The sequence below is a fragment of the Urocitellus parryii genome, chromosome 12 (assembly GCF_045843805.1).
Source record: "Urocitellus parryii isolate mUroPar1 chromosome 12, mUroPar1.hap1, whole genome shotgun sequence".
Taxonomy (NCBI): Eukaryota; Metazoa; Chordata; class Mammalia; order Rodentia; family Sciuridae; genus Urocitellus; species Urocitellus parryii.
Window position 1 is genome coordinate 67,833,339 of NC_135542.1, and position 22,587 is coordinate 67,855,925.

Genomic DNA, 22,587 nt, shown 5'->3' on the forward strand with positions numbered 1-22,587 from the left:
ACTGGCAGCTGCTGAGGCCCTCATTGCTGTGTCCCTCAATGTCTCTTCTGATTTTTTTTTTTGTTTGTTTTCATTTTTAGTACCAGGGATTGAACCCAGTGGTGCTTAACCAGTGAGTCACATCCCCAGCCCTTTAAAAAATATTTTTATTTAGAGAACTGCTTCCCCTGCTCACCCAGGAGCAGGATGTAGGAAGCTGATCTCTCGCCAGATTGCTTTAGGACCTTGCTAAATTGCTGAGGCTGGCTCAGAACTCTCGGTCCTCCTATCCTCCTGCCTCAGCCTCCAGAGCTGCTGGGATTACAGGCGTGAGTCACTGCGTGCGATACCTCTTCTGATTTTGGTTGGCGCCACTACCCACTTTCTATCAGTTCCTCCCCAACACTGACTACACAGTAAAGTCCTCAATGCCTGGCTCCACTCCTAGAGCTTGAGCCTCGGCTGGCTTGTGGCGCCCCCCACCCACAAGTTTATCTCAGAGTTCTCCAGGGGAGTGTATTATGCATCCAGGGTGGGGAGCCAGTGTCCTGCAATATTCCTTCTCGTTATTTTGGTACCTGCTGAATCTAATTTGCTAGTTGGTGTGGGCAAACTTGGAGAAGCTATTTTCCTAATGCATGGGAGTGGCTCTGCCTTGCCCCTGCAATCATACCTAGTGCTCTTGCCTATTAGATTTAAAAATTCACATTTAAACACCATTTTCTATAGCTCTCTTAAATGTCCTTCCTATGAAAAAATGCCCTCATTCCCCGTTCAAGGGCAGGAAATGTGAGAAGAACAATGTGGACTTTGGGACCAAGAAACCCAGATCTGGTCTACCCATGGTTCTCAATGTTATTTTTTGGGTTAAAATCACCTGGGAAGTTTTAGAACTTCCCCGTGTGAGGACCAAGAACTGTTCCCAGAGCATTGAAATGGGACTGTCCTCTCTGAAGACAGGAACAATGTATTTAAGGTGGCCACTGTTTTATAGGGAGAAAGTCTCCAATGTGTCTCACTGGAAGGAAAGAGGAAGAAGCTGATCATAAAACCGGAGCTTCTCAGTTTTCCATGTGGGAGAGCATAGATGACCAAAGGAGAGCTGTGCTGCTAGGCAGGGGACAGGGCAGGTATCCAGACCTTCTGCCTCTCCCTCTTAGGGCAAAGTGCCCTCCTTCAGCCCCTCATGAGACTTGGCTGCATTTTCAGGGGCACCGGGGTGCCCTCCTAATCAGGGACTCTGTTTCCCCTTTTGTACATTCGACCTTCACTCAGCCATTTGCTCGGTTGCTGTATGGGTCACCTGCGCACAAGAGCTGCTTCCCCTGCTCACCCCGTAGCAGGAGGTAAGAAGCTGACCTCTGAGACTCCCCATCTACCCCACTGGAGACATCTTAGTGCCTCAGAAGCCCCTCTCTCCCGTCACCCTGAGCTGCCTCAACCGCTGGCAAGTCTGGAGCACAGAAGAGTGACCCGGGGCATTTCCCATCTCAGCACAGACATCTCCAGCAATTCTGGTGACCCACGGGACTGCAGGCAAGACAGGGCAGTGGTTCTTAGAGTGTATTCCCTTGGTTTCAGGCCTGTCCGCATCTCCTGAGAGTCTTAGAATATAAGTTCTCAGGCCCTGATGTGGACCTGATGAATTGAAACTCTGAGTGGGGACCCAGAGTTCTGCCTTAATAAGACTCCAGGAGATCTGAATGCACGAGCAAGTCTGAAAACCCACAGGCCTACTCCTTCGGGTTTGTCTTACTCGCTGCTATAGTCGCACTTGCACGCCCAGTTTACTTTGTCTCCTTGGGGATATACCCAACTCACACGTTTAGGTTATAGCTAGAAAGTCCTGGCCTTTGGTGGAGTTACCAGTTTGGACAGCGATCTCACCTTTCCATGCCTTTTCTGTGCTCCTCTCCCATAATGAAGGGAGCTTTGGTGGCACAGGGTGTTCATGCGGTTCCAGTGGTTCCGAGCAGAGAAGAAAACCATCTTCAAATAAATTCACCATGTCTCCATGACATTACAAAGGACTGGTACATCCAAACCAGGTGAGGACTAATGGTTTCCTGATCACTGAAATCTCAATGCTGAGGCAAATGACTTTATATGCCATTTAGAAAATTTCTGAAAAAAAGAAATATCCTCACCATCAAATAATTCTTTATCAACATTGCATTGTCCATTTGTCCTTTACGGTTATCAGATGACCAAAGAACACCTAATGAGATATAACATGAGACTCCAAATATGCTGACCTTAACCCAGCATGACGTTCTTCTTGCAACTCTGTTCTGCAAGATTAAAAGACTAATGAAATTGAATGATTTGACTTAAGCATATGTGAAAACAGGAAACATCCACAGAGAGTGCATATTCACTCAAGATGCTTGGATTTCTAAAAGAAATATACAAAATTGGTTTGATTAGTATTTTTGAAAAGGAGAGAGTGGGAACCCTTCTTGCAATGTGCTGTAACATGAAAGAACTCTTAGGTTGGAAACAATTACACGTCAAGAAGCATATGTACTTACTGTGCTATTGTGGTCCTCGGTGGATTGTTAAATTGTGAGAACTGGGGATGGCTTTTATTTTGTGAAAAGACATTTTAATCACATTGTATTTATGGAAAAAAATACTTAGTTATTTTGAGCTGTAAGAAGATGAATCACAATATGCTTTAATACCACATTGCTTTCCTTACATATTATTGTCAATACTTTGGTGTTTCACTCAATTAATAATGATTAGAGCTAGCAATGAGGGTTTTGGGGTGAGGAGGGAAGAGGATTGCAAAAGGAATCTTGACGGCTTCTTAAAGTGACTGGCAGTCTAGTGGAGGAAGCCAAGGAACGCTACAGGGCGCACTTGAGGAAGTGCATGATTAAATGTTTAATGGATGAGCAACGAGTTGAATGTTAACGACTCTGAGTGCTATGGTGGTTCAAAGAAGAGGAGATCTCTGTGGATTGTTCTGATAAGGAAGTTTTTCATGGGGGAGTGAGTTAGTAAAGGATGGGAAAGATTTTAATTAGGAGGTGGAAGAAAGACCCATGTACAGAAACAAGGAAGATTGGTGCCAGTGGAATCTCAGGAAGATTGAGTGTGACTTCTGGATGCAAAGTCAGGAGACTCACCTGGGTGGGGTGGTGGGTGCCCCAGAAAGGAAGAATGAAAAGCCTGCCAGATGGCCGAGCCCAGTGACATTATACCAGACACAGCAGTTTTCTCTGAACTCATGGTGACAGTGCCCTCTGCTTGGTGGAGTCCTCAGTGGCAAGTTAATTTAAATCTTTCAGTTGCTGTGCATTCTAAACTATCCTCAGGGCCATTCTTCCAATCTGTATAGTTCCTGGCATGGGACTGAAGATACAGTGGGTCCTCCCTGCATTATTTTTCTCCATTTTTTTAAATAAGATTTTATTTACATACAGTAAAATTCACTGTGTGTTTTTTTTTTTTTAGCATACAGTTCTGCAAGTTTTGACAAATGCATGCAGCCATGTAACCCCTAGCATAATTAAAATGTGGACTGGTTTCATGATCCCCAAATTCTCCCTTTATCTTTTCCCTTTCATAGACAAACCCTTTGTTCATCTTCAGCTCCTGGTGACCATGGATCTCTTTTCAATGCCTATAACTTTGCCTTTTTCAGAATGTCATTTAAGTGGCATATACAGTCTATGTAGGCTTTTCCCTGCCCTAGCCAACATCATGCTTTGGGATTTATCCGAGTTGCCTTTATTCATAATTTGTTCCTTTTTGTTGCTGAGTACAGTTTCACTGTATGAATGTGCACCAGTTTGTGGGTTTATCCTTCCCCCAGTTGAGGGAACTTTGGATTGTTTTCAGTTTTTTTGGTGATTATAAAGAAAGCTGCTAGGAATATTTGCATATAGGCTTTTGTGTGAATGTAAGTTTTTACTTCATTCGAATAAATCCGTAGGAGTAGGGTTGCTAGATTGTGTGTGCCAAGTTTTTTCCCAAGTGCCAGAGCCATTTTGAATGGTGACCAGCAAGTGAGAGGCTAAGAATCATCCTGAAGTTCTTCTGCTTAAGGACATGTCAAGTTTTAGGTACTTCTCACCCAGAAATCAACTGGAGTTGTTCTCTTGAGCTGCAAATTGGAGGGTGGGGTGATTGAGCTTTTTAAAAAGCCCCAGGAGAGGAGGAGGAGGATTGCTCTGCTCTTGTGTGTTGGACAGGTGCAGGAAGAACCTCCTTTCAGCAGATCATCTGGGTTGGGCCGCTAGCCAGAGAGTCCAGGCAGCTCCAGGACGAAGCTGGACGCCTTCCTGAACACCACCATCTTGCTTTCTCAGGAAGCTGGTGAAAGAACAAAATACAGAACATGGTGACTTTGTTTTCTCTCTCCTGTCTTAACACACACACACATACAAACCCACACACAGAGACACACACACACACTTTTAAGCTCTCCATTCTAGTTTTCTGATAATAAGATTTGATCTGGGCTTTGCTGTAGGGACAAAAGAATGACATTTATTTAAAAAACGAACGAATAAACAAAAAAACCCTTGAAGTAGTCACGTCAACCTTTGCAGCTTCAGGATTGAAGAGGAGAGTGAGCTGTGAGAAGAGAATAGATTTCTTCATTCCTGCCCTGAGGTCGACAAGTTCCACAAGCACTCTGGCCACTATCGCTGTTTCTGTAGGGTCTTGGGGTGGTTCACTGTGTGAGCTAAGGAAGGTCCATCTCCCCAGGATGAGGGGCACTTGGGTGGAGGGTAGAAGGATAGCAGGCTCACATCTTGGTCAGTAGGAACTTGAAGGACCAGGGAAAGTAGAGTATCTTACCTGAAGCAAACCCACCTGCTTTCTGGGAAAGTTATGGGGTCATTTAACCACTTAACAGCTGGGCCCAGTGACTTAACCATCGCCTGCACTTCCTGACACTTTTATTATTTCTCTTTCTCCATCTCCTTTGTCTTACCAGTCTTCCTTTGCCTTTTATGTTCTTCTTTTTATCTTCGAGCTCTCTGAAACTCTCTTTCCTGCCTAGATCGTCTAGTAAGAAATATCCACCTGGTCAGCTTCATGGGAACCCTGCCCAGGACTCCAGATTTCTTTGGGAGAGGTCATGATTTTTCTTCTTTAATTTTAAAATTAATGAGAGATCCACACTTCCTTGGCAAAGAAGCGGTTTGGAGCGGGGGGAAAAAACCAAACCTAGTACATTGTGGTATTTTGGAAAGTCATATAGGTGCCTAATCTTGAGCAGCTCTCTAGGGCCCACAGTGGGGTATCTAGGGTCACCTGGGCATGAGAGGCTGTGATTGTCAGCGCACTGTGTCCATCTTCCTTGAACTCTGCTGCCTCGTGTGGGAGATGGGAATGGCTGATATAAACAGCACTGGAAGGGCGTGGACCTCTCAGTAAATAACCCCATAACCTTTAAAGCTGCCGTGCAAAAAGCTTGCTGTTTATTTGAGGGGGAAGGGAGATGTCAAACTGGGCTTGGCTTGGCGTTGATAGTACCCCCCTCCCCACAACCACCAGCTAACCACTGGGGACAGACATACCCAGCGAAGCCAGGCACATGTAAATATTGCATTCTAAAACATGAACAACAGCAGGACCTGACCCCATGTCACAAAGTACTCAGGTGCCTGAGAGTTCAGCGAAGGCTCGGTTTCCTGTGATTCATCCTGAACATCACTGACACTGCGGGGACTTGGGGCCTCTCCCTTGGCTGGTGTCCTGAGTGGCTGCTGGGAGCCCTCTTTGAACTTTTAGCAGATCTGCCTGAAGGGTGTTTTGCTCCGTGGTTTCCTCCTGAGGTTGTGACTTGCCTTGGGTACCAGAAGCTCCACTGTGACTCCATCACATGACAGAACAGAGAAGGGAGGGGATGAAGGAGCGAATGGATCTGGACTGGGAGCCAGTAAACTTCCCCCTCGAGTGAAATTCCTCTCTTCAGGGCTTCCTGCTCACCACAGTGTCCTTGGCACCAGAAAGCATAGGCCAGCAGGACCAGGGTTTGCCTGCCCTGTTTTTCAAACCATTGACACCTGTTACTCAGTTCACACCTGTGCTGTTGGTCCTGCCCTGTGGATATGCAGTGTCTTGAAGTGTTTTATTTCTTTCCTATAGAGCACAAGCTAGCCATGGTTTTATTGTCATAACTGGACAGAATATAAGCTCTGGCATGAATACAGCAAAGGTCATTCAGAAAGGGAAGAAGAGCCAGAAGAAAACAGTTTATATTAAATTTGAGATGCTAATCTTGAAATGCCACCCATGCTCCTCTGATTAGATTACACACTGAATCAAACATGCAGACAATCCCAGGCCTCGGTGCTCAGACGCTTCTGAGGCTCATTGTGTGAGTCCGGGAAGATACAGACAACCTAGAACCATCTCTCTGAAGGAATTACTTGCCATTTCCTCTTTCCTGTTTTGAACGTGATTTTTTTTTCCCAGTGTATTGTGAGAGCACAACATGTAGGATGGACTCTTTGGCATCACATAAATGTTTACTTAATATTGAAAACTCACTGTCATGAAGCATTTGTTTCACTTGAAAATATTATAGCCTATTTTCTTCAGGGAAAATAAATAAATAAAAGGCCCTGCTGCTTTGATTTTCAGTACCCTGTCTTGTTTTGCTTTCCGTCCTTGCATTTTTAACCAATAAATCCATAAAGTCAAACCAGGGAATTCTTGAGAGCCAAGATTAAACTCCCCAGTGGTCAGGCTCTGATGTGGCTCAAGGCTGCCACTACCAGCTTGGGGTTTGAGCAGAGCCTCAGGTCCTCATCTTGATAGTTAAGGAAACAGAGGCCCCCAAGAGTAAATGACTTGTTCAAGGACATCAAGAGAGGCGAAAAGAAGGAGCTCAGGGAAAAGAGGTCTCACAGCGTGCCTCCTTGTGCAAGACCCTGAACATGGAGAGTCGATGGCCAGCCGTGCCTATTGGTGAGTCTGGTCTGAGTCGAGTTAACACTTAGGTTAGTTTATCCTTGCCACAGGTACCTTAGAAGGAAGTGTGGCCTCCAAGGGTTCTCAAGCCTGAGACTTAGAAATTCCTGCTAGATTTTCCTAAACTGAAAGGGATCCTGAGAAGGCCAAGGTCATGGATATTGATATGATTTAGATATGAGGTACCCCCACTCCCCCCCGCCCCAGATCAGGATCCTGTGTTGATGCAGGAATACTGAGAGGTAAAGTGACCGGATTGTGAGAGAGAGCCTTTTGAGTTTGAATGGGCTGGGTGGCGACTGCAGGCAGGTGGGACGTGGCTGGAGGAGGTGGGTCCTTGGGGGTGTGTCTGGGAAGGATGCATCTTCCCTGTGGCCCCTTCCCACCTCACTGGGCCCTTCCCCCATGACATGGGCCTCACCTTGTGCCCAGAGCAATGGAGTGGGCCCCTATGGACTGAGACCTCAGAAACCATGACCCCAGATAACCCTTTCTCCTCTAAGTTGTTCTTTTGGGGTATTTTGGTCACAGCAACAAAAACACAAACTGAAACAGATGTCTGTGACCTTATGTGAGAGCTGCGTTTGGTTCTCCGGGCTCCCTTTCAGTGCAGGAAGAGATGTGGCTCATAAGGGAGGCCACAGGGGACCAGGGAAACCTTCAATGACCAGATCGGCCAGAGAACAATGTGGTGTAGAGTTTGGAGCCAGGGGCCACCTCTCTGTCTTCAGGATGTCCCTCTGATCTAGCTCAGAAGTCTGCCCACCAAGGAGAAGGGAGCAGGTGAGTTAGATCAACAGAAGGACAACTGCATGCTGCAGATCTCTTTTTGCTTTTCCTGCCACCTGCCTGAAACCTGTCGTAGATTCTTCTGCAACAGGGGCTGTTAAATATTCATTGGTGTAAAAGCTCCTGGGAGGTTGAAATTTATAGACTCTTTGAAGGCAGTAGAAGACATGCCAGGAATGTTGCTGAGGGTGGGGGGCCTGGCCGCTTCAGGGGACATGGCTGCTCAGCTTTGTGCCTCTGGTGCCTTCTCGTCATCACACCTGACCAGCCAGGATTTTCCTTTCCACAGAAAGTTTCACCAAAGAAATCCAGCTTGGTGTCGGTCTCTCCCCCATGTGGCTTATCCCTTCTGCTGTGTGACAGAGGCAGCAGTCCAGTAGGGGACCTGTGAAGAGCTGGATGGGTCTTCTGGGAGGTCGGCCAAACTTGATTCTGCCTCAAAGGCTGAGGCAAAGGGACAGTCACCCCGGCTGTGCATGGCTGAGTGCCTCCAGTGACAGCCAGGAGCACCCTCCATCCGGAGGGAGTCAGAGGTGTAGGGGACAGGTCTGGACACTCTGGCTGCCCCTTGGGCCTGGCTGTTCACTCGGTTCAGATCCACGGGCAGTTGGAGAGCTGATGATGTTTGTCATCTGTCCTGTTCTCCATGGCAACCTCTGGTGCCCTCCACGCCTCTTCATGCCGGAGAGTCCCCCGCAGCATTGCCTGCGACTTCAGATGGAGAGAAAGCTTTAAAACATCACTGGAGAGCCCTGGAGAACATTCTTAAAACTATGAAAATACATAATCCCATCATCCTAGTATGGCTTAATTTTTTTTTTTTTAAATATTAGCTTCGACCCATAGATGTATCATTTGGGATTGGGTTATTGTTCGTTCTGCTTTCACGGTTTTGTACCATATTTCCCCCAAGTTTCTCTGGTCTTCTCTTAATCTTAAACTCGATGTAAGTGTAATATGATTATGTCATTAGACCACTCTCTGAATTTTTTTGGGCGGGGGAGGTACCGGGGACTGAACTCTGGGGTGCTTGACCACTGAGCCACACCCCAGCCCTATTTTGTATTTTATTTAGAGACAGGATCTCACTGAGGTGAGAACTTTCCATCCTCCTGCCTCAGCCTCTTGAGCTTCTGGGATTATAGGCGTATACGACTTTGCCTGGCCCACTTTCCCAGTTTTTAAAAATTTCTTTCTATTTATTTATCTATTTGATACTGGGGATTGAACCCAGGGGCACTTTACCACTATATTTCCGGCAGTTTTTATTTTTTCATTTTGAGACAGGGTCTCACTAAGTTTCCCAGGATCTTGCCAAGTTGCTGGGGCTGGCCGTGAACTTGCCGTCCTCCCACCTCAGTCTCTTGAGTCACTGGGTTTACAGGCAGGTGCTACCCTGCCCAGCATTTTTTTTAAATTTCTATTTGCTGGTTAATATAGCTATGCAGTGGGGAATGTCTATAAGTTATGAATATACAGCTTTTAGTTTCTATTTAATTATTAGAGTTAATTCCTAAGGAATTTTCAGATCAAAGGAGGTGAATCTCTTTGTACTGTTGGCTATGTACTGTGATATTGTTTTCTGAAAATGTATGTCAACTGGCATTGCCTCCAGCAGTGAAAGAATAAATGAGTTTCCTGGTAGCTTGCCAATAGCGGAAAATATCATTTTTAAACAAATGTGTTTCTTTATTAGGTATTAAATGTTACATCCGCCTTAATGTCAAAGCTGTTCTGCTTTGCATTTTTAAAATTCCTGATGAGTGAATATTTTACATTTCTCCTTCCATTCATTTCATGTTCATGTCATTGATATGGTTATCTGTATGGATCCTGAGGGATACATTTGGACTTGTCGATCCTGAGGGATACATTTGGATTTGCTGATACGTAGACCTGTGTGGTATTCTTTCCGTTTACTCTGAAACGAATTGGGAAGAAACAATCAAACAAGTTCATGTTGTGCAACATTCTGTAACACAATACCCTGGACACACCATGAATGTATCATAGAAAGAAAGAAAAGAAATTGTTCCAGACTAAGGAGACAAAAGAGATCTGGCAGCCAAGTGTAAGGCAAGACCTCCAATGAGCTCTTGGATGAAAAGAAAAGAAAAAAAAAAAACTGTGAAGGATATTTTGGGAACAATTGGGGAAACTTAAATATAAACTACATACTAGATATGTCATATTAGAGTTTTCTTTATTTTGATATTGTGCTTATGTAGGAGAATGTCTTTGTTCTTGGGAGGTAAAGGTTGAAGTATTTAGGGGTGAAGTGTCACTATGTCTTGGATAGTTCAGCAAACTATATGTCATATATATTAAGTGTAATATATGCTATATTATCAATCAGTATATGGTATTGTGTACATTATGTATATATAATATACGTATATTATGTATATTATATATACGTAATATATAATATATTGTTCACACGTGCAAATGTATATTTGCATACTTATTCACTCACACATGATATATTACTCTTACAATAGGCACTGCATTTGATTTTTATTTGTCTGATTTTGCTTTTCTTAGCTTTTTGGTGTTATATCCAATAAATCATTGCCAAGACCAATGCCAACAAGCATTTCCCATGTTTCTCTGAGCCTTATGATTTGGGGTCTTTAAGTTTTTGATCCATTTTGAGCTGATGTTTGAGTATGGTGTGGGAGGTGTCCACATTCACATTTTTTGCAAGTGGATGTCCATTTTTGTCCAGCACCATTAATTGAAGAGATTATCCTTTCTCCATTGTAAATTCTTGGCATCCCTGTTGAAGATCAATCAACTCTTCATGGTTTAAAAGAGTCAATATTGGGGCTGGGGTTGTGGCTCAGTGATAGAGCGCTTGCCTAGCATGGGTGAGGCCCTGGGTTCGATCCTCAGCACCACATAAAAATAAATAATTAAAATAAATGTATTTTAAAAATAAATAAATAAATAAAAGAGTCAATATTAATATATTGTTGATATTGCCCATATTTCCCAAAGTGATCTACAAATCAAGTGTGATTCCTATCTGAATCTCAAAGCCATTTTTCTTTCAGAAACAAATAAATGAGTCTTAAAATTAATACAGAACCCCTAAAGATTGGGTAGCCATAGAAATTCTGAGCAAGAAGAACAAAGCAAGAGGTATCACACTTCCCGGTTTTTGAAATTATTACAAAACTTCAGTAATGAAAACAATAATTGACTGGCATAAAGTATTATCAATATTATTAATAATTAATTAATAATTAATATTATCAATAATAAAATAATAGTGATGATGATAATAATATTATCATTAATAATTAATATTATCAATAATTAAAAACAGACATATGAACTGAGGAAACAGAATAGGAGAGCCCAGAAATAAATCCCCACACCGTGGGATAGCAGAAGCTGTGTTTTGAAATGCTATAGAGATCTGCTTCTGGTGGTGGATTCTGGGGCCCAGTAGAGCTGTTCAGGCTGAGGAACCCGGTGTCTTCTCCCATCACATTATGGTGGCTGCTTCCTTCCCAGCCTGTGGGTGGCAGGGCCCAGGGTGCTTCTGGGTTCAGAGGAATGTGATAGAGAGGTGTTTTCACCAGCCGTGGACTCTGGTCTACTTTCTTCTATTTCCTTCTCATGCTAACTGGAGTGGACAGTCCCTCCCTCCTCCTCAGTGGGCACTCCTGTAACATGGAGATGGTATGAGGACACTTAGCACTTAGCACAGCACCTGCCAGAGGAAGCCTACTGGCCTCTTGGCCATCTCCACTGCCTTAGCTCAGCCTAAAACATTTATTTCTCCCAGTTCTAGAGGCTGGAAGCCTGAGATGAGGTCCAGTGAGGCCCCTCTTCCTGTTTTGTAGATTGCTCTGTCTCACTGCAGGCTCATGTGGCAGAGAGCAACTCACTTGGTTTCTCCCTCTTGGATACTTATCCCACCTTGGGAGGATCCCACCCCAATGACTTCATCTAACCCTAATTACCCAAGGGCCAATTTCCAAATACCATCACACTGGGGATTAAGGCTTCAACATATGAATTTGGGGGCAACACAAGGAGTTTCTAACAATCATCATTATTACTTTTGTTGCCACATGTTACTCCTCTTGCAAAGCATCCTTAGGCTTGGAGTAACCAAGGTGAGGGAAGAATCTTCAGTGGGGTGATGGGTCTCGAGACTATGAAGGCATCTGCTTTCATAGTGTTATATTTCCTTCTCCTTTGATCTTGGAAAAAAAAGGGATTACTTGATCTAGTCTGAGTAGAAGGGAAAAGGAAGGCGGCAGATTGTTTAGACAGCTACTGCTCAGGCTAGTCAATTAGGTGAGTGAGAATTCACACCGCTGACTCCTCCCAGCCCACCGCCCACTGTGATCAGCTCTGTAGTCCTGATTTATTGAGGGAGATGCCCACAGAGGCTCTGGATGAGGAAACAAAATCTGTCCAAGGTCACACAGTTCAGAAGTTGAGCTAAGATTTGAACATTGAGCATTTTAACCTCAGGCCCTTGAAACATGCAGCTGGTATGTGCAGGAATTGGGCACTTTCCTGAAAACTGAATTTGGTTTGGGATGGACTCTTGAAGACACAGGTGGACACAGTGGGAAGATGTGTGTTCTGGGTCTTCCCACCCGTCGGGGTACGCTCACTCCATCCAGCTGAGCAGTGAGACCCCTCAAAGCCCCAAATCCTTCAGTAAGCTCAAAGACTTCCTCCCACCCAGGGCTGCCTCCTCATCTAGGGGTGGGCTGCAGCAGGAGGTCAGTATTAAGATGCACTAACCCACACTGTTTTCTTCTCTGCTCTTGTCCTCCCCCAGCCCCTAAAGACAATGAAGAGCGTGTGTTCAGGGAGCGTATGCGGCCAAGGAAGCGGCAAGGGGCCGTCAGACGCAGGGTCCACCAGGTCAATGGCCACAAGTTCATGGCCACCTACCTTCGGCAGCCCACCTACTGCTCCCACTGCAGAGACTTCATCTGGTAAGCCCCTCTCTCCTGGGATCCTCTAGATATGACCTCACTGTGGCAATAAGGTGGGAAGGTGGGGGAGATCATAAACTTCATTTAAAAAGTGCTGATGAGCCAGGCGCAGTGGTGCATTCCTACAATCCCAGTGGCTAGGAGGCTGCGGCAGGAGGATTGCAAGTTCAAAGCCAGCCTCAGCAACTCAGTGAGGTCCTGTCTCTAAATAAAATATAAAAAAGGACTGGGAATGTGGCTTAGTAGTTAAGCACCCCTGGGTTTAATCCCTGGTACTGAAAGTGCTGATGTAAAGGTGGGAGTCGTGGTACCCACCTGTAAACCTTAATCCCAGCTACTGGGGAGCCTAAAGCAGGAGGATTGCAAGTTCAAGTCCACCCTGGGCAACTTAATGAGACCCTATCTAAAATTTAAAAGGACTGGGGATGTAGCTCAGTGGTAGAGTGCTTGCCTAACATGTATCAGGCCCTGTTTTCTATCTCAGTACCCCAGCCACATACAAAAAAGTGCTAATAATAAACAAATGATGATATTTTATTATAAAAGTTAATAATGAATGAGGTAATGATTTTTTTCACACAAAACCATTGCATTTTAATTTGAAATGAAGAAGAGATTTCTTGAATAAAAGTCTATGTATGAACAATATAAATGTTGGGGGGTGGTTCCAAGGGTAATTTTGACATCGTTTCAGTATCCTGATTTTAAAGTTTAAAAGATGATCTCGATAAGGAAAGAGCCTTGCCTTCTTTGAATCTTATCACCATGCAGAGCTGACAGGCCCTTGAAGGATTTGATAATGACAGCAAGAATTTCCTCTAATAAAATAGGTTGTAGAGGGCTCTCTGAGATTTCAAACTCTCGCTGAAATTGAAAAATAATAAATTTCAGATAAAATAAATTCTACTGTGTGTATTGAAAGAAATAAAATAGAAAATAAGCAGCATTATGTCTTTATCTGATCACAGAAGTCTGTTCCAGTGGTTAAATGTGTGTGGGTGCCTGGGAAGAGTGAATGGAAAGAAGAAACTGGTTCTTGGGGCCTCTATGCTTAGGATCATAACATATTTAAGGAGTTAAATTTTATAATTGATAATATGGTTATATTTTTAGGAAAAGCATGACTTTTAGAGGAACAAGCTGAACTATTTACAAATTAGCTATGATGTCTGGAATTTGTATAAAAAAAAATTACCTGGAAGAGGGGAGAAGGGCTAGGGTCGAGATGAGGTGGAGCAGCCCTGGATTGGTAGTTGGAGCTGGGCAATGGGTATGTGAGGGCCCCTTATATCCATTGCTCAACTTTAATATATATTTGAATTTTTCCATAATTAAATGAAAAAATACCTGGTTGCTGATCTCTGTGATAGAAAGCAATTTTCAGTAACTTTCTAACCTGGTGGCTCCCAGGATGCTGAGATCTAAAAGGAGCAAGAACACAGCAGCAGTGTTTCGAGTGGCTGGGAAGGCTGCCTGGGGAGGTGGCATTTCTCCCTTCACACTCAGGATTCTGATAGGTAGAGAGCAGGAGGCCATGGGCCTTTTGAGTGGCGAAGGAGGATATGGAACACTGGTCTTGGGCTTGGAGGAGGAATTTTAATGAACGTCTACACATGCCAGGTCCTATTTTTAGGCACTGGGAATATTTAATTAAATTTCCCCATTATCCTATGAACTGTGTGGTATTAACTCTGCTAACAGTGCTGGCACTCAGAAATGGAGAAGAGACTATCCAATGTCTTCAATGTCCTCCTGGGAGTGTCAGAGGCACAGTTCCATTTCAGGTTGGCCTGACTTTAAAGCTGATGCTTTTCATGACATCCCACCGGGCTTTCTGGAAAATTCTCTGAGCGTCTTCAAAGCTGGTAGTGACGTGGAGGACACCTATGGATCCAGGCTGGACAGAGCAAGGGAAGTTGAGTTTCCTAGTAGAGGAGATTTGAATTGGGCTCTGGGGCCCTCCTGGTTCCTGAGGTGTGTCTCTTGTCTTACCCTCATGGAGTTAACAGAACTAGCCACTGAGGCGGTTGTGGACAGCTGAGATGACACAGCTCAGGGGAAACCTGCCGGAAACAGAAGCAGAGGCCTTTCCAGCTGTGACACTTCTCATTCCCCACACCCATTCACCATCTGAGCTCCATTGTTGGTATTTTAGACGTGAATCAAGTGGTTAGTCTCACAGGTCTCCCCTAAGCCTGTGGTGAACATCATAGCCCCAGGTTCCTGGGGTGTGGCCCCCAGTGACTTTTGGCTCCCCCTGCTGGGATGATCTGGAACTGCAATAGGCTCCCTGACCTGAGGACAGGAATAAGACTAGGTTGTTTGATTGATTGTTCTATTTCTGTGTTGACTTCCAACCTTGCCCTGGGACCCTCCTCTGGCCATGGAAGGGATCTCTAATGTTAGCCTTCACCCAAACGACAGATTGAAGCATTAGATGTGACCACAGACTGCCTGTAACCCTTGGTAGTCTCTGGGATGCTCAAGAGCATGTCTGCCAGCCACAGCCCTTCTCCACCATCAGAGAGTGAGTCCTGGCACTGCAAGGCGAGAATGTTTATCTCATCCATGAAGAAGACAGTGTTGAACTGTCCAAGGCCTGTCCAGAGCGAGCAGGGTCATTTGTATCTTTCCAGAACACTGCTGCCCTCTCTGGCCCAGCTGTCTGTATAGGAATCCAAGCCCCAGTGCTGACAGACCTGACACCTTCTGCAAGCGCTGGGCTCCCCTCCAGGGCCCCCTGGCAGCAGGCATTTTGAGGCTCCCTGAGAGGGGGAGTGACATTGCACAGCTCAGCTGGCTCTGTGGCACTTAATACAACAGGGGTGGTGGCCACAGTCAGCTGGCTGTAGGTGTTTATTTTTTGACCTTTAGTAAGATTGTGTTTTCTTAAAGGATTGTCTTCTTCTTTGCAGGGGTGTCATAGGAAAGCAGGGATACCAATGTCAAGGTAAGAGGTCTTTGATAAACTAAATCTTTGGAGGCCCTCGTTGGGTTCAGATGACTCACTTGTGGGAGGTGTGTGCCGGGTAGATGACATGGGGACTCTGCAGCATTTGCATGCTGATCGTTCCTCTCTAGGAAGCAGGACCCTGCTAGCTTTGTGCCTGAGTGGTCACTTTCAAGTAAGGGAGGTGCCTTTCAGGTAACTCCCACCCGCCAGGCTTCCAGCAAGCTCCCAATTCTCCAGAATTTTGTGTCAGCGGTAGCAGGCAGCACTTTGATCTTTCCCAGTGAGACACGATCCTTCAATTAGAGGCTCTTCGGAAACCCCACTTGTCCTGCTCTGGGTCTGTGTGTCCTATCAGCGAGCACTTCTCTTTCTCCCTGAAGGAGCTCCCTCGCCTGCTTGTTTGAGTCAATATCTCTGAATGGTTCTTGCCGATTCTCTTTTTTTTTGTCTACTGTGGAATCGTTAACTCTTAAAACTTTAAAGCTCACTTGAAGGAATTGAAGATTTTTTTTTCCCAGTTAATTGACGACAAAAGTAAGGTTAAGTTGTACACACGTGGAGCGTGGTAACACAGGGTGGTCGTGCTAAGCTTCTGTGTGGTGGGAACAGGGAGCCCAGCACTGCCCAGCTTGGGTCTCCCCCATCAGGGGAAGCTCGAATGGGTTCTGTCGGAGGCTGCCGTGTCTTTTGTGTACAAACAGAGAATTACTTACCTCTCCAGCCACCCGTTGCCCATGACCTTACAGGCAAAGCTAGACCTACTTCTTGACAAGTGGAACATTTAAAGTTTGGGGTGTAAGAACACAACCCAGTTTTTTTTAAAAAAGAAAAGTCTAAGAACTTCTATTCCACTTGCTAGAGTTCCCCTTCTCACATCAGCCACCCTGCCACGACTTTGGAACATGGGAGACAACACACCTTCAATGGACAGGGCTCCCTAGGAGAGATGGGAAGGAAGCTGGTCCCCAGCCTCAGCAATGCATAGCGAGAAAGTTGCCCAGTCCTCTCAAAACTCACAAAAACTGCCAGTGTCCCCTGGACATGACTGCTTCATTCTTCTCCAGGGCATTTAAGAAACCTTCATAGCTTTGGTGGCAAAATTTTTTGGAAATAACTGCATTAAGGGCTTTAAGTATTAAATTAAGATTCGGTGGCAGAAGGACAATGGCTCTCCTTGTCCCTCACCGGAGCCCTGATTCCATCTTGGGATGAAGACTTTCTTCTCCAGCCATCACTCAGCCTTCCTATCTCTTTTTGGTTTGCAGTTTGCACTTGCGTCGTCCACAAGCGATGCCATGAGCTCATCATCACCAAGTGCGCTGGATTAAAGAGACAGGAAACACCTGACGAGGTAAATATTTGGAAGATTGGAATTCTGTGCTTTCTTCCCTTTGCTGCCTCCAATACAGTCCCCAAGAAAACTTTATCTCTCTGAGATCCTGCTGCCTTCATTGTGTTGATCATAAACGAAGGGAGTTGTCCAGAGTCTTCCAGTGCTGGGCACATGCCGTGGAGTGAGCACAGCTCCCAGTTGGTCTGATGCAAGAGCAGGCAGACTCCAGAGCCGAAGTGCACAAGGAAAATGTGAATTCCTTTATTTCATTATCTCAGTGGAACACAGGCATGGCCAAGTGACGTAGGTACCCAAGACTCCATATGGGTAATGAACAGAGACAGACAACTCAGGAGCAAGAAGCTTATCTTTAAGTGGGTGAATGGGGAAATAGAGTGGAATGAACCATCCAAGGAACAACTAGGAGGAAGAAATAACCAGGCTGATAATCTAACCAGCATTCACTAGGCACTTGCCCTGACCTTAAGTACTTTGGCATATGTTATTGAATCCCACAACAACCTTAATGGCGTAGGTGTTATTATCATCTGCATCTTAGAGCAGAGAGACAAGAAAGCACAGAGAGGTCAAATTAACTTGTCACAAGTCACACAGCCAGTATGTGAAAGAGCTGTGTTCAAATCCATGTGGTCTGTTCTAGAGTTTGAGCCCTTGACCTCTGCACTATGTTGGTGTCTTGATCTTTGAAACTGGTGTTAGACTGGCTTTAGGGAGGTGGCTAGGGATAAGGAAGCATGAACAGTCAACAGGGAGCCAGGTGTCCCCTAAATGAGCAATTGGAAGAATTATTTTACAATGAGCCCTCCAAAGGAGGTGACAGGTATGATTATGGGCAGCACAGGTATTATCTGTGTTCAGAACAGTTGATTTCAAAGGTGTGCTTTTAATTCAGGGTGAAATATATACTGTATAATCATAGGTCACTGGAGTCAGGGTCAGAGAAAGACCCTGAGTAGATTTATAATCATCTGGGTTTAGATTCAGGTGGGCTTATAATTTGGCTTCCAAAAGGAGTGATTATGAAGACCTTATACCTACTTCTTTAAAATGATTCAAAGCCAGGTACAGGGGCACATGCCTGTAATCCCCAAATCTCAGGAGGCCGAGGAAGGAGGATCCAGAGTTCAAAGCCAGCCTCAGCAAAAGAGAGATGCTGAGTAACACAGTGAGACCCTGTCTCTAAATGAAATACAAAAAAGGGCTGGGGATATGGCTCAGTGGTTGAGTCTCCTGAGTTCAATCCCCAGCCCCCCCCCTTAAAAAAAATAATTCAATCAAACAAAAATAATGTCTTTGCATATAAGACATTTCTTTCCTTGCATCTCATTTTGCTTCCATACCATCTTTGGAAAGCAGCAGGTGGCAAGGCTGACACTGAGTCTTCTGTGCCCTGAAGGGTAGACAGAGCCCTGAGTGCTACAGTTGTTTTCAGAGAGTCTCTTGGTTTGGTTAAAGGAGCACACCAGCACCTGGGTTTCCTGACTCCTGATCTATGGTCAGAAACCAAAGAGCATTGTTGCTCTTATTGCTTTCTCAAGAAAATGAAAGAAGGAAACGGCTTGCCTGCTGCCTGACTTCCTTCCTTCCTGGAGACATTCCACTGGGTACTGATTGGGCACTTCCTATATGGCAGGCATTGTGCCAGGTCCGTAGAAGCAAAGGACACATGAGTCCTGTTCTCAAGGGCAGGACTGTCCATCAGGTCCTGCCCATCAAGTCTCATCCTCAAGGAACCTCTGCAGGCTCTAAAGCTTTCCCTTGCTTCCATGGAGCGAAAAGGCCCCTAAGAGTCATGCAGGTGGAGATGGTGACTTGAAATGCATGGCACCCAATTGACCTGCGACCTACTTCTTCCTTCTCTCTTTCCTGATAGATGAAGTGGTTGAAAGTCTCCAGTGAGCACTGGAGACTCCAAATTTGGTGTGTGTCCAAACTGCCAGGGACTGAGGAAGTAGGGCTCTTGGTGGGGTCAACTGCCTGTCCTGGTGCACCTGCCACCTGCCACCATTATATGCTTCCTGGGGCCAGTGTCCTTCAGCATCAGCGTATCTAACCCACCAGGGTAGTGACTGTGCCCTCTGCCAGGTGCTGCCCATGGAGACTGACCTTTGAGTACCTTTGTGCAGCCACCTTCTGTGCCATGCCTGTGCACAATGCATCTGTGTACATGGGCACCACAAATACGTGCAGCTCTGAACACCATGCCGCCAGCCCTCCCTCCTCTCAGTAGGTGCTCTGCTGATGGGCCTCTTGGGGCTTTTGCACCTGAGCTTGTGACCAGTGGCCTTCCCTGTCTCGTGTCTGCTGTGCCAGGCTGAGGGCTCACACCCGTGCTGCACTTCTACGGTGTAACCAAGGAGTGCGCTGTCTCTGTGTTCGTCACTTTTCTTTCTTCCTCTCTTTCAGTCTTACAATTCTTTCTGCCTCTGTTTTCTGTGAGTCCTGCTCACCCTCTTTGTGTCTTCTGCAGGGGGTGTGGGGATGGAAGCCTGGCCTATCAGCTGATCAGCATGTTCTTGATCTCATTGGGCCTTAATTTCCTCATCAGTGAACTCAGGGCCATGATGGTCCTACCCCAGAGAGTGGTGGTCAGATTTCACTGAGCTATGGTACCTGGTGTGTGGTCAGCACGATACCTTAGTGTCTTAGTGTCCATCTTCATGTAATTATTGCTTGTTCTAACAATGACCCTGGTTTCCAGGACACTGCTGGTTTGCACAGTGCTTTACAGGCTCCTTGTGTCCACCTTGGAGCTGCCAGAAGCCCCCTGCTGGGTGAGGCCTCCGTGTGTGAAGCAGTTCTGAAGGCACACGGTGCTGCCTCGAGTGGCTCAGGTGTGAGGCACACCACTGCCATGTGATGCGACTTTGAAAGGTCTGAAGTCCTGGGGGGCAGGCGTGGGGAAGCAGGCCGGGCCTTGCCAAGCCAGCCAGTGCAGCAGGCGAGGACTTGGGGCCATCAGGAGTGAAGACGGGGCCCAGAGGAGGCTTTCTTCATCTGGTGTCTCAGAGCCAAGCCTACAGTGGCACGTGCTTTCTGGGGAAGAAGTTCCATGGGAGTCCAGTGATGAGGCTCTGGGCCTTGGAGGAGCTGGAAGCAGCCGGCTGACTCTGTGCTTTGCCATCCCACAGGTGGGCTCACAGCGGTTCAGCGTCAACATGCCCCACAAGTTTGGGATCCACAACTACAAAGTCCCTACCTTCTGTGACCACTGTGGGTCCTTGCTCTGGGGCCTCTTGCGGCAGGGTTTGCAGTGTAAAGGTGAGTTGCTCCCTGCCCTCCCCACATCCTCCATGTGTCGATGTCCCCTTTTTTCTCCTGTTTGTTAAAACAAAAACAAAAACAACAACAACTTTGTCTGAGTCTGGACAGCCAGTTCCAGATTTGGCTGGAGCACTGAGCACAAGCCCTTTTTGGCCCTGGTTGCTGACCATGTTACGGCTCTGTGCAGAGGCCAGCTGTGACTGCACAGAGGGAAACATGGTGGAGGATGAAGGCGTGACCCACCTCTTCAGACAGTTACTGAGCTGGGGACAGAACAAGCCTACAAAAGTGTAGGAATAATGTAAGGAGTATCCTGGGGTAGGAAGGAAGACATGCTTTTGGACTTAGGCTGTGGAGTAAGTAAATAGATAGGACCTGGGCTTTTCTCTCATGAGCTTCCTCTTGGAAGGAGCCAGGCTAGGATGCTGTCACAGGAGACATCTTCACAGGCCTGGACATATGTCATAGTCTCCCCATGTCCCCAGGGAGGAAACTGAGGCTCAGAGATGAAGTCATTTGGATACATACACAGCTTAACAGAAGTGGGACTTGATCCTTGGACCCTGAGTCTCAGATTCCTCACTCTGTCCCTCCTGTAAACTGTCTGCTCCAGTGAGTATACTGGGTGGTACAAGGAACAGCACATCATATGGGAACATATTCTGGGAACCTGAAGGAAGAATCCAGTTTTATAAGCTGGACTAGCCTATATAGTAAGGCTGGACTGTGAGCAACCATGAACCATTGGGTAAGAAGAGTGCATGGAGATTATTTTCAAGTAGTATTTATTGTTTGTACTGGATGTATTAATAAATTCCCAAGGTGGGAGGATTTTTAAAATAGGTAAAGTATTAAGGAAATAAACTGAGGACATGGACACATTAGTCATTGACAGGATCCCAGTGAGAAATTATAAAAATTGAAAATGAGGTAATGATGGCAGTGGAATAAAGAGAATAACTTAGAATTTCTGAAGAGGAGTAATTTGTTGGACAGAGCGACCAGATCCCACCAAGGATCGTGATGTGTTGTTCACAGAGATGGGGACTGCATGAGGGAGGACAGGGCTGGAGGCAAAATGGTGGAATGGATTGGGGATGTGGTCTCTTGAGGTGTCTGTGGGAATCAACAGGGAGGTGTCCAGCTGTTTCTCATGGAAACCTGGAAGAGAGGTCTGGACTGGGCATTGGGATTTGGATTTGTCAGTATCTGGTAGGAGTTACAGCTGTTGAGTAGACGTCATCCTCGGGGCCAATGCTTGAGTGGATGGAGAGAAGAGCCAGAAATAACACCTTGGGGAGCTGGGGTGGCAGTTGCCAGCATCCAAGGATGAACCTGCAAAGCCCAGGAGAGGGAAGGACCTCACGGATGGGGGTGGGGAGTAGCGAACAGCAGCATGGTGGGAACCAAAAGTGTGCAGAGTATTTAAAAAACGTTAAAAAGGAAGTGGTGAAGGATGCCAAGTGCTCTTGAGAGGTTTTCTAAGGGAAGATGTGAAACAGGAGATTGGATATAACAATGAGAAGGTCACCATTGACCTCAGCTAGAGCTGTGTTAGTTGGTCAGTGTTATGGAAGCCCAGGTGCAATAGGCTAGAGTAAGAATGGAGGGGGAAATGTATTCAGAATATTTAGATAATCAGGAAAAAGTAGAAAAGGAGACTTTGTAGAGTCAGAAGAGAGAAGGAACCATTGATACAACCAACCAGGGCAGAGACAAGGTAGGGGAGAAAGCAAGAGAGCCTCACCAAGATGGCGGGGAGGTTGCAGACCAGGTAGGTGCAGGCACATCTCTGGCGTCAGGGTGGGGTTTCAGGGCAACCTGAGTGGGCAAGTCATTATGTGCACTTTGAATCTATTGACATGAGATTTCCCTTCTTTTCTGAAATGGGGGGAGTCCTTTTTGAAGTTGAGGGGAGAACTGGAATTGTGGGAGGGGCAGAGAGTGTGGCAAAGATCAGGAATAACTGCTATGGGGACCAGAGACGATGCTGGTCCAGCCCAGGAAGCAGTGCCGACTGCTGACACATCTGGGTTCCTTGTGACCTTCCCAGCATCTCCAAGGCGGGAAGTGAAGCCTTCCCTGTCTCCTCTCCTGTGTCCTTTCGCACACACTACCTTGAACAGAACGGGGCCCACCTGAAATCCTGTGGGCATGAGGTGAAATGCTACAAGGGATGAGGAAGGAAAAAAACGGATCGGGAATCTCAAATGATTTTTAGCAAAGAAGTGAGAGCATTTCTGGAAGGCTGACGGGGGTTGCCAGGAAACATAGAGCCTGCTTTGGATAGGAGCCTGATGAAGTGATGTCTGGTTGTTAGACAAAATACTAATTATTAA

The 22,587-nt window shown here is 46.0% G+C and overlaps 1 protein-coding gene across 1 annotated transcript in view; it reads left to right on the forward strand.

Moving 5' to 3' along the window:
* The window catches only part of Prkce (protein kinase C epsilon), a 477,543-nt gene that overhangs the window by 279,255 nt on the left and 175,701 nt on the right, over positions 1–22,587 (forward strand). The window contains exons 3-6 of the mRNA XM_026385723.2: positions 12,518–12,677; positions 15,593–15,627; positions 16,896–16,981; positions 20,116–20,245. Coding sequence (XP_026241508.1) covers positions 12,518–12,677; positions 15,593–15,627; positions 16,896–16,981; positions 20,116–20,245 — 411 coding nt within the window. The remainder of the gene's footprint in view (positions 1–12,517; positions 12,678–15,592; positions 15,628–16,895; positions 16,982–20,115; positions 20,246–22,587) is intronic.